At 53.5% G+C, this 16645-nt stretch overlaps 2 protein-coding genes across 2 annotated transcripts; one reads left to right on the top strand and one right to left on the bottom strand.

The window, feature by feature from the left end:
* Window positions 1–17: 17 nt before the first annotated feature.
* Window positions 18–4275, bottom strand: RPL35 (ribosomal protein L35). Its single transcript, XM_044264929.1, has 4 exons — window positions 4193–4275; window positions 3639–3775; window positions 2154–2235; window positions 18–206 (listed from the first exon to the last, which is right to left on the bottom strand). Exons 1-4 carry the CDS (start codon window positions 4193–4195, stop codon window positions 57–59), a joined length of 372 nt encoding a protein of 123 aa, XP_044120864.1. The 5' UTR covers window positions 4196–4275; the 3' UTR covers window positions 18–56.
* Window positions 4276–9089: 4814 nt separating this feature from the next.
* ARPC5L (actin related protein 2/3 complex subunit 5 like) lies at window positions 9090–16417 on the top strand. The gene is made up of 4 exons (XM_044264928.1): window positions 9090–9379; window positions 13483–13555; window positions 14470–14646; window positions 15604–16417. Exons 1-4 carry the CDS (start codon window positions 9231–9233, stop codon window positions 15664–15666), a joined length of 462 nt encoding a protein of 153 aa, XP_044120863.1. The 5' UTR covers window positions 9090–9230; the 3' UTR covers window positions 15667–16417.
* Window positions 16418–16645: the final 228 nt, after the last annotated feature.

Here is a 16645-nt window from a genome sequence, read left to right as displayed (position 1 = left end):
CGCCCGCAAACACAAAGTAACACCAGCCAGTTTGTCTGTTTTATTGGCGCCAGTGCTCAGGCTTTGACCGCGTATTTCCGTAGCGGGTATAGCCGCTCCTTCCGCTGTTGCTTCTTGGTCTTCAGGTTCTCCTCGTGCTTGTTCAGCCGCCGGCGCATGGCACGCGTCTTCTTGGGCCGCAGATCCAGGGGCTTGTACTTCTTACCCTGGGTGACCGGAGAGCAGGGGGGAGTCTGAGCACCAGGGTTTAGGGAGCTACTGTGGCAGCAAAGGAAGCCCCTAAGGCTGGAACTGAGCTGCTGGGGGGCATGGGGAGGATGCCGGAAGTGACTGAGAGGGGCCACTGGGGTGCGGAGGTTACTCTGTAGACCTGAGTGTGAGGAGGTGTGGTACACCCGGTGCAAGCAGGGGACTGAGACCCTGTAGGGGGAGCTGTCCTAGTGTGAATCAGACCTGGTCCCTGCTCAAGGAGCTCCCAGCCCAGTGGGAAAGACTGAACAGCTAACAGGGGGCCCACCACTGGGGAGGAGGAAAGAGATTAAGGTTTCACCTAATGACCAGTAACAGCCTGAAAAGCAAGCAACTTGGTGAATACCACTTCCAAGGGGGAGAAAACAGCGTGCACAAAAGCTCCAAGGGATGGAAGCTCAGGTGCTTTCTGGAAACTGCCAATAGCTCAGAGACGGAGGTATAGGACAGGGGTGACAGCCTCACGGCAGAGAGCTGCAGAAACCAGCTGCACAGATGAGGGTAAGTCTTTGTCCACCCATATCCCCATTATCGGCAGCACAGGCAAGGGCCTCATCCATTTCAGACTGAGCCCTCAGAACTCTGCTGTCCACCGGACGAGGCACTAGCCACACCTACGGTCTACATTACAAACCCAGGTCTTCAGCCACCACCGCCGTGTGTGGCCAGAGGTTACTGTACCGGATGGTGCAGACACCGAGCATTTTGAGCACCGCAGAAAAGTTTATGAGACAGAACTACCAGAGGGCAGAGGCCTCATCTTTATGGCCCTGAGTGCTGCCTGGCAGGGGCTGCACTCACTGGAAGAAGACAATTTTTCCTGACGACCACCTCTGTGGTGCCCAGAGCCTGATCAGAGTTTCAAGCCCAATTCTCGGAAAGACGCTCCCACAAATATATACACATCCAGGGATGACGGCACCCCTCCGGCCCCTGCCCAACAGTACATGCTAGAGTCCCCTAGGCAGCTAGCCTAGGCCCAACACGGTGGCTTTTTTTGAGAAGTGAAAGCCTCCAGCTAGTCAAACACTAACTGGGATGTTGACGTGAAGCCATTTTGCAGATGTACTCAATGCCCCTAATCAACCGACTTTAAGAGAGATTATCCTGGGTGATTTAGCAGGCTTGTTTCGATCAGCTCAAAGGCCTTTAATGCAGGGCACAGGTTCTCCCCCAAGAAATCCCACCCGAGAACAGCAGCTTCAACCGGTGTCGTCTTAGTCCTGGCCTGCCATGAACTTCCCTTCCTGACAGCAAGGCCTACTGATTCTGGGCTTATTAGCAAGCCCCCAAAATCACAAAGGCCAATTCTTTGTAATAAATCAGATGCATGTATTCACACATATGAAGTCTCTCACTGGTTCTGCTTCACTACTTAAGCCCTGGTAACACCAGTATTACGGACAAGATCAGAAAATGGTCGTAAAAATCTCCCAGAAGCACTCAATCCACCCCTCCCTAAGACATGGTTTGGAACATTGACCCAATCACTCCATTAACTATAGGTGACTCTGGGCAATTTAACCTCTTTACACCTTAAGGTCCCATCTGAAAAATTAAAGAGTATCAGGTACTTGAAAGTGACTGGACACAGTGATGGTAAAACAATTTGAAACATTTAAAGGTAATCCTCACAGACTGCCCAAACCTACTCAGCTGGTGAGGATGAATTCCAAACCCAAGGCTCCAGCCAGACTCTTACCACACTGTTGATATCCCGACAACTGCAGCCCTGAGGAGATGGAGTCTGCGAGCCATGCCAGTGGCAAGACACCGATGAAGAAGCAAACAAGCCCATTCCCATGCACCCCAGCAGAAGCTCTTTATACTACCCTTCTGGCCAAGGGAGGGCTGAAACTTTGCTGCCTGCAGCTAAGCATCTAACTCCCCCCGACCAGACTCACCTTGTAGAATTTCCTGAGGTTCTCTTTCTGCGTCTGGTTGATGACTGTGAGAACACGGGCGATGGATTTGCGAACAACTCGGCTGCAAAACAAAGACATCAGTGAAGGTGGTGGAGACATACAATGCTGCCGCCCCCCTCCCCTCTTTCCAAGCATCTTATTCAGGACCTGACCAGATGTCCTAAGGCAGGGGGATTCCCCACCAGCTCATCCATAATCACCCAGGAGGTACCTAACCCTGTGTTTTAGGGGTTAAGGCCCGAAGACTCTAGGAGGTGGGCACCTTTCAAGTAGGGACAAGTAGGACAGGGGTTCTGAGAATGTATGAAGCATTCATTGAGAAGTGGAGGGTAGATCAGGAAAGATCTTCCACCCCAGCCCACACAGACTCAAAGCTATGAAGACCTAACCAGTGCCGACCTGAATAAGCTATGGGAAATCCTGCCACAAGCTGTGTGACCAGACTCAGGAGTCTCAGGAGGGGCCACTTGGGAGGGAAAAACAAGACGTTGGACATTGCAGAAACGCGATGAGGGGAAAGGAGGAACACAGGAACAGGCTGGCAGTCATGCTGAATTGGGGGCTTGATGGGGGATGAGGGAGGGCCACTGGATTAAACAGCTGGTAAACACAGTCCGCATTCAACACGCAACCTGTGTGTTCCCCAACTCATCCAACCCCCTCCCAGCACCAGAGATCGGTTGTTGGGGGCCCATTTTATAGAAGATAAACACAAAACAACAAAACAAAAACTGGGTGGTGAGGCAGCACACGTTAGGTAGGATGTGGCAAAAGAAAACGTGTGCCCCGTTCAGCAGTCTCCAAACCCACAGCCTTTCACAAGCCCTGATTTGGGGGGGGGGGATTTATTTCTTTACTGACAGAGATCACAAGTAGGCAAAGAAGCAGGCGGGGAGAGGCGGCTCCCTGCTGAGCAGAGAGATGCGGGGCTTGATTCCAGGACCCTGGGATCATGACCTGAGGTGAAGGCAGAGACTTTAAGCCACTGAGCCACCCAGGAGTCCCACACCCTGACTCTTGATCCATGTAAATCAGTAAGTTAACTACAACTCAAGGGAGGGGTGGGCGCAAGGCAGCCACCTACCAAGTGAGGGGGAAAAAATCAAGTGCTGGTGCAAGGTGGCTAAAAAAGGGTCCAGGTAGATTTTTCCAGGCAGCCTGAAAAAGGGTCTGGAGGGACAATCTGTTCCTTCTCCCATCACAGAGAAGCTGAGCAAGGGCACTCCAGGCAGAAGGGCAAATTGGTCCACCGCAGACAAGAGGTCAATCAGACATCGGTGTCCCACGCGGCTGGGTGCGAGCAAGGGGAGCCTGGGGAGGCTGGTAGGACCGGCATGACATTCCTACCCACGCGTCCGTTCAATGATCACCTAATCGGACGCTGCCTTTGGACAGCCTCGAAAACCCACACATGCTTCGGGTGAACAGGTGTGCCCCATACCCAGAGAACCGGCCTTCACTCACATCTTGGAGAGCTTGGAAGCAGCGCCGCCTGTCACTTTGGCGACGCGCAGCTGGGACAGCTCCACCTTCAGGTCTTCCAGCTGTTTAAGCAGCTCCTCCTTCTTCTTGCCGCGAAGGTCTCGAGCCTTAATCTTGGCCTGAAAGCAAGTACAGGTGTGGATCAAACACCACCCAATAGGGCCGCCTCCCCCTCCTCAGCGGCCACCCGCCCTGGCCCGACAGCCCCAGGAGGGCGCGCCAGGGCCAGCTTCCCTTGCCGAGGCCGTGCCTTGGGCAGGGTGACTGACGCCCCGGCGGGCCCGCCTTCACTCAGGTCTGCAGCGAGGCTGAGCCGCTACCCCCATTCCGCAGACTGGAAGACGGAGGCGCCGGGAGCGCGGGCCCACCTCAGCAAGGGGAGAGAGCGGGAGACCGGCTGTGGCGGCATGAGGCCACTCCGCATGGCGCCTTTCAAGCCCGGCTGGAAGATGGGACCCCAGTGCTCACCTCGAGCTTCCCACCCCAGGACCCGAGCCCCACAGCGTGCGGATGGCACCCGATTCCACCGCCCTCACCATTTCTGCACGATCTGCCGCAGCCGCCGCCGCCGGAAAGAGGCCGAGGGAAAGAGGAAGGGGCGGGGCTGACCTCCACGACTACTGCCGGGTGGCTGCGGGCGCGGCCAATGGCCCCGCAGCGAGGGAGCCCTAGCTCCGCCCCCGACGCCTCCACCGGCCTCGCCTCCGGGAGCGCCTGGGTACAGCCGGTTTAGCCCCGCCCGGAGGAGCGCCGCTTCTGCGGTTCCCCTGGTCGGCCTCGTCTCCTGAGCCGATCGCTTGGGGAAACCGAGGCCCGGGTGACCGGCTGCTTACTGGAGATGGCACAGTGAGGACTCGAATTCCTCCCTTTAGTCCTTTACTCGTTCATTCATTCATTCGGTAGACCTTGCAGGATGCGCAGTCTGCTGCTCTGAGCTGGGCGCCAGTACCCGAGGGGTGGAGGGGATGAGGGTTGAGGGTTTTCTTTTTTATTTTATTTTATTTTATTTATTTGAGAGAGAGAGACAGTGAGAGAGAGCACAAGGGAGGAGAAGGTCAGAGAGCGAAGCAGACTCCCCATGGAGCTGGGAGCCTGATGTGGGACTCGATCCCGGGACTCCAGGGTCACGCCCTGAGCTGAAGGCAGTCGTCCAACCAACTGCGCCACCCAGGCGTCCCGGTTGAGGGTTTTCGAAGATGAATTAACATGGCTTCTACCTTGGAAGAATTTTTAAAATCCGAAGTGGGCGGGGGGAGGCAGGATAAGACAGCTGTACCTCCAACTCCATAAACCGTTCTAGTGGAGGCAGCTTGTGGCAGGGGAAAGAGCATTTCCGAGCCTTTGTTTTAGTGAAACCGTTCCGGTTTCAAATTTTTGCTCTGCTGCCTAGTGCTCGCGGAGACTCTTGGCAAATCCCTTCCCCTTTCTGAGTCTCAGTTTTCTCACCTGTGAAACGGGTATTTTTGAGGATTAGGACCATGTAAAACTGAGCACAAGATCTAATGTATAACAGTCACTCAAAATATCATTGGTATTAATGCACCCAGTGGAATGAACGCTTAATTAAGTTCATAATGTACCCAGTGGAATGAACGCTGAAAGTTAAAGGAGGGAAGGTGTTCAGACTTTCTGACAGCAGTTTCATTGTTGCCCCAACCAGCAAGCACGAATCTCTCTAGTGTCACTTCATTGCTGTAAACAAAGATGCACCAACACCTCTTAGAGCTTAGTGAAAGCCAGGTTGCCCCCTTGTTGCTGTCAAGTTCCAGTAAGCCTTCCATTCCCTTATGGGGCTCTATAAATGGGACTTAGCCCATCGGACTAAATCAGGATACTACTTCCCTTTCGTCCCAAACTTTTTCTTTTGTTGTCCTTTATTTGTTAATTCTTAGTAATTTCTGCATCTTTCATGGCGCTCAAACTCTCGACCCTGAGATCAAGAGTAGTGCTCTTCAGACTGAGCTGGCCAAGTGCCCCAGGTCCCAAGCTTTCCGGGCAATCCTCTCTTTAGCCCCAAATATACTGAGTTAAATGTTTATGTGTCTGTCTCCATAACCAGCCTGGAAGTTCCCTGGTAGATCCATGGCTGACATCTGATTTATTTATCTAGTTTCCAGGCCCAACACATGGATGCTTGTTGGATGAATGAATTAATGAGCCTTGCTACAGACCATGGTGAGGCAGGCTTCCAAGAAATGGATGGGTATGGGGAAGAGAGGGCAGACAGAGGGCAATCCTGGCATGGATTAGTCTTAAAAGGAAGTTGAATGGTGCAGAGACTTTGCTGTCATACTTTCCAAATGTTTATAGTTCTTTTAGAGCTAATGACTGTGCACATCTTTCTGACCTTGGAAGTTATCTGTGGCTCCTGTTTTCTCTCACAATGCCATATCCAGCACACCAGTAAATTCTGCAAACTCTACTTTCAAAATAACATATTCCCGCCACTCTTAATGCCAACTGCCTGGCCTAAGCTATCATTCATTGCCTGTCATCGAGACTGATGATGTCACCTTTTATTTATTTTTTTTAAAGATTTTATTTGTCAGAGAGAGAGAGAGAGAGCCCAGAAGCAGGGGGAGCAGATGGCAGAGGGAGAACCAGGCTCCCCGCTGAGCCTGATGTGGGACTCGATCCCAGGACCCTGGCATCATGATCCAAGCAGAAGGCAGCTGCTTAGCCAACTGAGCCACCCAAGCATTCCTGGTGTTACCTTTTAAACTGTCTCTCTATTATTGGCTTATATTCTCATATATTCTCAAGACAGCTGTTAAAGGGACCCTTTTCAAACTTAAGACAGCTCATGTCATTGCCTGGAATTTCCAGTGTTGTCCCATGAGGTGGACCACATCCTTTCCTTAGCCTATAAAACCTTACAGCACCCTCTTTATACCCCACTTCCATCTCATCTCTTTTCACTCTTGCACTCCAGGATGACCTTTCTGTCTCGTGAATATACCAGGTCAGCCCAATCTCTGGGCTTTTGCTTGGCTCCCTCCTTCGCTTCTTTCAGGTCCCTGATCACTGTCACCTCCTCAGGGAACTCTCTCTTTCTCTTTAAGATTTTTTTATTTATTTGACAGACAAAGATCACAAGCAGGCAGAGAGGCAGGCAGAGAGAGGGGGAAACAGGCTCTCCGCTGAGCAGAGAGCCTGACGCGGGGCTCAAACCCAGGACCCTGAGATGATGACCTGAGCTGAAGGTAGAGGCTTAACCCACTGAGCCACCCAGGTGCCCCTCAGGGACCTCTCTCTTGACCATTTTATCTAATGTACTGCCAGGCACTGTGTGGTTTTATTACCCTCAACATGCAGTCATCCCTGACAAAGACTTTTAAAATTCTGCCTCCATGGCTGGGAGATCCACAGTCGTAAGTAGGGTCATTATTGCTTTCACTAAACAGGCTATATCCTTAGTTGTAAAATGGGTATTTCTGGTTTATTTATTTTTTATTTTTTTAAAGATTTTATTTATTTATTTGACAGATAGCACATGTAGGCAGAGCGGCGAGCAGAGGGAGAGGGAGAAGCAGGCTCTCTGCTGAGCAGGGAGCCCGGTGCAGGGCTGGATCCCAACCTTAGCCAAAGGCAGCCAGCCGGTTAACTGACTGAGCCACGCTGGCGTGCCAGCATTTCTGGTTTAAAGTTCCTTCTGACCAGGAAGTTCTGGGGATTATCAATTTCTGCTGTCGTGTAGCCTGCCTGAGTCATAAAGATTTCTTTCAAGAAATGGAGCTGAGGGGCGCCTGGGTGGCTCAGTGGGTTAAAGCCTCTGCCTTTGGCTCAGGTCACGATCCCAGAGTCTGGGATCGAGCCCCACATTGGGCTCTCTGCTTAGCAGGGAGCCTGCTTCCTCTTCCCTCTCTCTCTGCCTGCCCTCTGCCTGCCTCTCTGCCTATTTGTGATCTCTATCTGTCAAATAAAATAAATAAAATCTTTAAAAAAAAAAAAAAAGAAATGGAGCTGAAAGGCAGGTGGGCTTTGTTTCTAGGACCCCTGAGACTTTTACTCAGCACCTACTTCCCAGCTAAGAGTCTGTATCTTTAGCCCCCAAGATATAGCATCATAATCTGGCAATATTTTTTTATCTGTAGACACAATTCAGTAGAAAGTATTGGGGACAATAAAAACGAGTCATATTTCAGTAACTATTGGCCTTTATTAAAGGCCAAAGTACAATTAGGGGCACCTGGCTGGCTCTGTCAGTAGACCAAGTGACTCTTGATCCTGGGGCTGTAAATTCCAGCCCCACGCTGGGGGGCTAGAGATTACTTAAAAACAAAATCTTAAAAAAAAAAAAAAAGTACAATTGTATGAAAAAAAGACCCAATTTTATCTAAGGTTAAGGCCTATTAACAATCCCTCGAGCAGGGGCGCCTGGGTGGCTCAGTGGGTTAAAGCCTCTGCCTTCGGCTCGGATCATGATCCCGGGGTCCTGGGATCCAGCCCTGCATCGGGCTCTCTGCTCAGCGGGGAGCCTGCTTCCTCCTCTCTCTCTCTGCCTGCCTCTCTGCCTACTTGTGATCTCCATCTGTCAAATAAATAAACTCACTCTTTAAAAAAAAAAAAAAAAGAATCCCTCGAGCAACTGTCCAGGCACTCAATCCTGGCACTAGTGTCGTCCTTGACTCTGCCCTTAGTCCCCTCACTCTCATCTTTCCCCGTCTCATGCTCTGGGGATTTATTTGGCTTCCCACCAGGATATGCCTCTCCAGCCAGGACTGACTTCTTAACCCCCAGGACCTTGCCCTTTCCGTTAGGTCGGTGATCACAGGGTCATCTTCCTCTCCCCGCCCCCCGACCCGCCAGGTCCAGGTGACCACTATACTCGCGGGTCCAAAACCAAATATTTTGTGTTGTCAGCACTTTGGATACACTCTAAACGTCTTTAAAGTCTCCCAGTCCGTTAACAACAAAGTCACTTGTACAAGGCAGAGGCAACTTCCTCCGAGGTCTGGGTGGCGTTCAAGTTTCCTAAAATCCGAGAATTAGGGTCCCTCACCCCGTCACTCCTGGAGCTGTAAGAACTACTCGGGCTTCAGCTCGAAGATTATTTTCTCAAAGAAGTCTGCCCAGCACTCGACAAGCAGAGCCGGGAGCCTTCTCCTGGGGGCCCGTGCACCCTCAATCTGGGCAATGATGACCCACCGGGTCCGCGGCTGTGTCCGCACAGGTCCCTTCCAGTACCAGGAGTTCCTCGGATTCAGGAGGGAAGCCGAGCGCAGTTATGATGTCCACGATGCTCCGTCTGCGCGGCGACAGAGTGCCCGCTCCTCAGATCGCAAAAATGAAGTTCCCCAAGGAGGAGGCTCGGACTGCGCGCCGTCTGGTTGATTATCAGGCGGATTCTCCAGTGCTTCCAGCCACTCCCCCAGGCCCCGCCCCTCCCTCCCACCGGCTTTTCCGGTTCCGGCGTAGCCCGGAAGTGGGCGGGCGGCGGCGTCTGCGCGCGGAGGAGGTGGAGGAGGCGCCGGGCGGCCGCTTCCCGCCCCCGAGCCTGAGCCGGTGCCGAGCTGGGTAGAGCCGAGGTCGGACCCAGAGCGGAGCCGGCTGAGCGGGCGCCGAGTCCCCGCCATGGCCCGGAACACGCTGTCCTCGCGCTTCCGTCGGGTGGACATCGACGAGTTTGACGAGAACAAATTCGTGGACGAGCAGGAGGAGGCGGCGGCGGCTGCGGGCGAGCCAGGCCCGGACCCCAGCGAGGTGGACGGCCTTCTGCGGCAATATCCTTACCCAGCGCGGCGGCCCGGGCGCCCCTCAGGCCGGTCTCCGTACTCCTCTCACCCCCGGGCCCCTGAGGTCCGTCTCTCAAGTCCCTTCCCATCCGGTCCCCCTCGGGCCAGGTTCCCTTACTGCGGGTAACCCCCCTTTCCTCTCACCCGGTCTTCCCACTCCTCTTGTCCCGGGCTCCCCTTGTCCCGGGCTCCGGACCCCGGATCCTCCCTCAGCGCGGCGCCTAGCCCCGGTTGGACCCGCGGGCTCACCAGCCCCAGAAGCACGCCCGACACCCTGGCAGCCCCGCAGGCTCCTCACTCTACCGCGAGGCCTGCCCTCTTTTCTCCCCCTCTGTCTCCTTATCCCCTCAGACTGTGCGTTTGGCTCCCCTTCACTCCATCCCTCCCTTTCAGGAAATGGGGCCATTCTCGAGCTAGATGGGCGGGAGGGGCCGAGGTGAGCCCCGCTGAGTAATTGAGCGGCCTAGAGGGCTCCCGGGCACAGTCCTCTTGGGCCGGCTTGCAGCAGCACATGAAGGTCGGTGCGTGGATGGCTGAGGGGGTAGAAAGGAACCAAGGGGGAGCGAAGGCTGGAGCCTTAGTCCAGCCCTGAGGTGAGAGATTGTGCACCTCCCACCCCAGAAGGAGTCTGACCTCTGGCTTAATGCCACTCTTTTTCACCTGTTCTCGGTTTCCTGTGAACACCCTGGGCTGTGGAGCTTGATGGTCTCAGCCACGTTCAAGAAGTCACTTTTGGCTCCCTCCCTGAAATAGCCTTCTTGTGCGGGAAGCCGGGAAGAACTGGTAGTTGAGAGCTAAGAAAATCCAGACAGCACCAAGTGAAATGTAAAAGTAGAACCTCATGACTGGAAATGACTATTCTTGTGGCCGCATAAGGCAGGCATTTAGAAAACAGGATTAAAAATAGAGGTGGTTGTCACAGCCTGCTTGGTCCCTTAGCAGTTTGAGCACAGGAAACTAACTTATTCTCACAGGAAGGATTTTTCTCTATTCAAATGGTGTTACAGGAAGTGCCTGCCCCTCCCCCGCACTTGCCAGGGCAGGGTCGGAGGCTGATGCTGTATATAAATCAGGTTCTGGGTGTTTAAGCAGTTGACTCACCTTGGGAAGGCAGGCCTGAGGACTACCTTAGGGTGGAGTCCTGCGGGGTTCCTCCAGTGTGCCTTTGAGACAAAAACCAGACTTTGTTTGAACAGGAATGTGCTTTCAAAGGTGGGGATTCAACCCCTGTATTTCCTGCCCCATCAGGACCACCCTGCTTACCCCATTGATGAAGTGGGGTCATGAGAAGGACCCTCACGAGGGAAGATTGATTCTGCAGCCTGGTGCAGGACGTGGCTTATGGACAAGCAGTACCAAAAAGGCTCCAGGGTTGGGTCTGTGGCCAGGATCATCCCCAGATGGGGAGAACAGAGTGGTTATCTGCTGTCTTGGTCCTGGTGCTACAGATACTTGTTGCAGGTCATCTCCTGGTACATCCCCTGACTCATGACAGGTTCCTTGAGGCTAATTGGAGGCTGAGGTTTAGCACATTGAGTTGGTGGCTGTTTCTCCACTAGTGACAGTGTCAGAAACCTTGTTACCATAGACTGTCTACCTCGGGATTGGTGAAAGGGAGGTTAGCAACGAGAACTGAAATCCTGGCACATGTGGAGCCCAGGGAGGGAGGAGGAAGGAACTGGTATTTTCTGAGTCCCTACCATGTGCCAGGAATTGGACTTCTATTAGATCACCGAATTTAAACTATAGAGTAGGCTGCTAGGAGCTTAGAACCGAGGCCAGAGGATTAGGGATAGAGATTGATTAATTGGAGTGGGGGAAGGAAGGGAGGAGGAGGCCTGTCTTACTGTCGTTTAGGGAATTGAGTCATGGTAGGAAATCACTCCGATGAACTAGAACATGGGCCATGTATCCATGCAGATCTAACTCTGTTGTGCTATAGTTGCATGACCTCATACCCTGTCTGAACCTCAGCATCCTCTCCCGTGAACAGGAGGGGAACAAGGCTGCCCTTACAGGTTCCGTGGGAGCATCACAACAACCTTGCAGAGGCTTCACAGTGTTGGGCACGCAGCAAGTATCCTGGACTGTAGTTTGGGTCTTTGGGTAGAACAACAGTAGGGGATTTGGTAGAGAATTTAGCTTTGGAGTTGGGCACACTTGGATTTGAACGCCAGCTGGACAGCTTACCTTTTTGACATTGGGGAAGTCATTTTCCTTCTCTGAGCCTCAGATTCATTGCCTTTCAAATGAGAATAATGATTCTTGTCCCGGAGTGTTGGTAGCAGTATTGAGATGACATGTGCAAGCACCTGGCACAGGAGCTGAGACCTTGTAGGGAGTTTAAATATCCATTCCTTTTCTTCCTCACTGAAGAACCTTCTGGTCTCAGAAACCAAAAGCAGTGTGTCCAAAGCAGTGGTTTTGAATAATTTTGCACTCTCTCCTCCCCCTGAAGAAATCTGGCACTGTTTGGAGACATTTTGATTGTCCCGACTTGGGGGACGCTGCTGGGATCTAGTGGGCAGAGGCCAGGGTTGCTGCTAAATACAGTGCAGTGAGCGTACAGGACAGACTTCACGCCGGCCATGTGGTCTGAAATGTGAAAAGCGCTGTGGTTGAGAAACCCTGACCTAGAGATGAGGGGCAGCAGTCCCCAGCCTCCACAGCATGTTCTGTAAGCTGAACCTGGGGCCCAGCCTGACACGCGCTGTGCACTCCCTGCTCCCCGGTTCTCCCCAAGCTGCTGAAGGGCCTGTATCCATCAACACCTATGGCGGATGCTTGGTGGACTGGCACTACCGAGGTAACTAAAGCAGTGACTTTTTGCCCCCGTGGACTAGGGACCCCCCATCTATCCCTCGAAGATTCTGTTTGCCAGCCACGCTGGTTCGTGGGGAGAGCCGGCCTCCGTTTCCTACTAAGCCGCTGAGACTGTGTATTGCTCTGGGACGCCAAATCCGAAAACAGTGCCAAGGTAGAAGTTATCAGTGGCTGATACCAGACTGGCCCTTGCCTGGCCAAGGAGAGGGAGTTCCAAAGCCAGCAGCGACAGGGGGTGGGCTGCCTCTCCGTTGTAGAAGGTGGATCGGGCCCGGCAGGGGGTGGGGAGCTCAGCGGGTGTGGCCCTTGGGTGGTGTGGGCCCAGCACAGTCAGGATGGAGCCCACATAAGGGAGGAAGGGACGGGGCTTTTCTCCGGAGGCTCCATTCACACGTAGGTATCGCTGCACAACCAGGAGTAGAGACCTGATTGGGCAGAAGCCATTCCTTGTTCTATTTTTGAAGCTTTTTGGCTGAAGCCAGTGTTTCAGATGAGGAAATGAAAGTTGGCTGATGTAATTCAGTTTAAAATAGGTGTCACCTTTGGGGACCTAACCCAGATTGTCATTTTCTTGTCAGTGCTGTGCATTCAGACCTCAGCAAAGAATGTGTCAGGATTGCAACTGAGGTTGAGGGAAGTGGGGCAGATTGACTCGTATTTTGGGGAAAAACTTTTAGATTAATAAATCTCCCTTCTAGTAGTAGTTGGGATGTCACACACCCGGGCGGGTCTTGAAAGATAGCAATTTTAGGACATCTTAATTTCTTTAGCAGTGGCATTGGTAAAACTTTGGATTAAGCGTTAGGAGATCTCCATTTGTGCCTTTGTCCTTCCCTTTTGAGAACGAACAGGTGGGAGCGCCAGCCTCGCAGCAGCGTGGCGAGGAGCCCCAGGGCAGACCCGGTGCCCAGGACGGAGCAGGTGCCAGTGGGCTCAGTCAGCCTCTATCGTGGGTCACTCCGACAGGGCACTTGCTTTGCTCCTGCCTTCTAGGGTGGGAGGGAAGGAGTGTCCAAATGCGTTTTGGGGGCGGCGGAAGGAGCAGCCTTGCACAGTAGAGGGGCCCTCTGCTCTTGGTGTGGTGCTGGGGAGCTACAGGCCGCTCTCTCACTGGGCTCTGGCCACACCTGACATCTGCAGTGGGGCTCAGGGGAGGGGGCATGGGGATGTTGTTTGAGTCCTCTCTCTCAAGCTGTTCTTGAAATGAGTTTGTGAACAAAGGTGTGGGCATGCTTGAGCCGAACCGTCCTTAACCGGTGGTGATGCACAGGGGACATGCTTCGGGCCTTCCACGCCGCCTTGCGGAACTCTCCCGTCAACACCAAGAATCAGGCCGTGAAGGTAAAGGGGGTGCAGCTGGGCTTTGCCGGGTGCCACCGGGCCTGGGGCCGTGACCGTGACGGTCTGTGTCGCAGCTGAGTGAGGGCTCCGCGGGGCTCCACACAGGCGTCTGTTGTGCGTCCGCCTCAGCGAGGCTCTCCTGAGGGAGTGAGTTGGCGCTGGGCAGCGCTTCCATGGCAGCCTCCTGGCACTCCTGCCATCAGGCCTGTCTGCGTTTATAGTAAAAGCTCCCCAAAGAAACAATCTCGCCTCCCCAGGGCTTCCTGGGGCGAGAAGTCGACCCAGCCCTTGCTGCTTAGCAAAACTATAAATTAGCTTGCCCCGTGGGACTTAGCAGTGGTTTGGCTTTCAAGGTTATCGAATAGGCTTTACTTGCGTAAGGATATTCAGTGCTTTTAGGATTTCCTGCCTTTTCAAACGTTGAGAAGATAGGATCCTGCTTTATCACATCACACCAGTTTAAAAGCCGTCAAAAGTTTGCTCCAGGGAAAGGGGTCTCTCTGAAGCGGGGGTTTTGCTGTCTTGTGGTAGCATCTTGACGTAAGCCATGGATGCACCTCTCAGGTGGAGGGAAATGGCCCCTCTCTTACTGGGGTGAACGCAGAGGGGAGCTGCAGCTCTTCTTGGACCTGTTAAGAAAACCGATCTCCACGGTTGGGATCTTGGGGAGCCTGAGCCTTGCAGGTGTCCTCAGGAGCAGGGACGCTTCTCTCCCGTAGACCACCTACTCTCCCCCAAAGACGTGGAATAACTTAGCGGCCACTCACATTGTAACCGTCCCAGATAAATGAGAAAGGGGACAGTGTTTCTAAGAGTTCTGACACTCGGTTTGGCATTTCTGTGCCTGTCTGGGAGGGCGTGGGTGTGCCTGGGCTTGGGCTCCGGGCGTCACTCCCTTTCTCTCTGCTTCACAGGAACGAGCCCAGGGCGTGGTGCTGAAAGTGCTCACGAACTTTAAGAGCAGTGAAATTGAGCAGGCCGTCCAGTCTCTGGACAGAAATGGCATTGACTTGCTAATGAAGTACATTTATAAAGGCTTTGAGAAGCCCACAGAAAACAGCAGCGCAGTGTTACTCCAGTGGCATGAAAAGGTACGTGAGCACGCTGCCCGCACAGGTGGCCTGTGCCCGCCTGGCCCCTGCCCCAGGGTTTGATGTCAGGAGGCCAGAGGTTCCGGGACCAACACGGACAGCGTGCTAGGCGTTGGAGGGTAAGGGGCTTACACCTTAACCTAGGACGCCCACTCGCTTCTCCCGTGGCAGCACCTGGTAGGGGTTCCCTGGTTCTGCGAGTTCCAGTTGCTTTAGCTGCTGATTTGTGCCAGGCATGTCCTGGGGTCAGGGGACATGGCATGGGAGACAGACAGGGAGTCCCAGGTGGGAGGGAGGCAGCTTCTTTGTGGTGGTGGGCGGCGGGGGGGCAGGTCACAGGGATGGAATGCAGGCGGAGCCCTCCAGCGGACTCTCAGGGATTCCTGCTCTGGCCTTGGCCTCACCAGGTCGGAGGGGGCAGTGGCAGAAACCCGGATGTTCACTGAATAGGGCTTTGAGCCACCGGAAGCACGAAGAGCTGTGCCTGTCCTCTGCTCAGGTCCTTACGAGAGCACGGCATTTCAGCCAGCCAGCTTCCCCGTTGCGGAGCTAGGGGCAGCCTGCTCGTCATTATCGCAGGCCAGGCTACTACTGACACCAGGCCTTCCCCAGAGGCTCTGTTGAGTTCCGGGGGCTCAGCCGCTTGGGCAGCCTCGGTGCTGGGCTGCAGTGGCCTTTGGTCGTGTTGCTGGGCGTGCTGTGCCTGCTCGGCCAGAAGGTGAACAGGGCTTGGGGAGGGGGTGGTGGCTGTGCGACTTAGGGACTGAGCAAGCTGGGTGCCTGCTGTGGAGGCCAGGACTTTGGTCCCTTTAAGGCGACTTGGTGCTGAGCCCTGTTGGCATTTCTAAGGAGGGCTCGGGGAGGCAGCTGTGATGGGTCCCATGTCCCCCAGCAAGCTGGGCTCCCCCTGGGTCAGCCAGGTCTCATTTGACTCCTTTCCTTTTCCTGCCCCCACAGGCGTTAGCAGTAGGAGGACTAGGCTCCATTATAAGAGTTCTTACAGCAAGAAAGACTGTTTAAAAAATAAAAGGACTCATGTTACCTTGAGAAGAATTTTGGATGCACAGGCTGATGAAGAAGGGATTGCCAGTGGACCATCTTCTTAGAAACTTCCAACTAAAGTATTTCAGGACATGCATCCGCTGAAGTGTATTTTATTTTCAAGGTGAAGGGAGAACTCGTCTGTTTCCTAAATCCTTTGCAGGATCTGATAGTCTATGCCTTTGTCCACGAGTAACAGAACTGACGTGACTGTCTACCAGAGCGGCTGGCCGGCGTTGGTCGGGTAAACCTGTGTGCTCTGCCTGTTTCACGTGGGGGACGGACCATCGAGGCAGGTACAGATCCAAGGGCTGTGGTCAAAGGAGAGCTTGTGTTTTTGAAGTAGTAAAACGTTGAGGGTTTGTACAGACGCCCCGTCTTCCCAGAGAAGACGGGCTCTCTTGGATTCATTGTAAAGTGCCTGCTGCATCAATAAAGCTCTTGGCTTATTAGTATGTACTTTGCGGTGTGTTTCATGTATGTAAAGTGAGTACGGAATGGGATGGTAATGAATGAGAAACTGATGTGGGGGTGGGCGTGCCCCGCAGAGCCGGTCCGGGGAGTGAGCGTGGCGTCCGGCCCTCTTGCCGCCGCAGTATCTCCGGCCTGGGCTCCGTGCTGCGGGCTGCTGTGGGGACAGAGTTTGGCGGACAACTATTTATTGGATTTACTCCTTTGATTTGTATGTAATTTTGAAGCTTATTTAATAAAGTACTAAACATTCAATTGATCTAGGCTTTTAAAGTCTTTAAGTTTGTGTGACTACATGTGGAGTCTTTTGGGCGTGTGCCCCAGAAGGGCCTGGTCACCATCTCCTGACGCTGGCTGGGGCTCTGTGGCAGGAACACCCTTACTGAAATGCTGACAAATTTTTTTAAAAGGATTAAAAGCCAGAAACAGGTACCATCAGCCTCTAGATACAAAAGGAACATTTTGTTCCCATAACCACTAACAGCCA

Source organism: Neovison vison, chromosome 9 (genome assembly GCF_020171115.1).
Source record: "Neovison vison isolate M4711 chromosome 9, ASM_NN_V1, whole genome shotgun sequence".
Taxonomy (NCBI): domain Eukaryota; kingdom Metazoa; phylum Chordata; class Mammalia; order Carnivora; family Mustelidae; genus Neogale; species Neogale vison.
Note: the sequence above shows the minus strand (reverse complement) of the source record. Positions and strands in the feature narration are given on the sequence as shown.

Coding starts and splice junctions, on each gene's coding strand:
- RPL35 (XM_044264929.1), bottom strand. Junction 2,236..3,638: donor GCTTCCAAGCTCTCCAAGAT/GTGAGTGAAGGC, acceptor TTTGTTTTGCAG/CCGAGTTGTTCGCAAATCCA. Junction 207..2,153: donor ACCTCAGGAAATTCTACAAG/GTGAGTCTGGTC, acceptor CCGGTCACCCAG/GGTAAGAAGTACAAGCCCCT.
- ARPC5L (XM_044264928.1), top strand. CDS start 9,231: ATGGCCCGGAACACGCTGTCCTCGCGCTTCCGTCGGGTGGACATCGAC. Junction 13,556..14,469: donor CCAAGAATCAGGCCGTGAAG/GTAAAGGGGGTG, acceptor TCTGCTTCACAG/GAACGAGCCCAGGGCGTGGT. Junction 14,647..15,603: donor TACTCCAGTGGCATGAAAAG/GTACGTGAGCAC, acceptor CTGCCCCCACAG/GCGTTAGCAGTAGGAGGACT.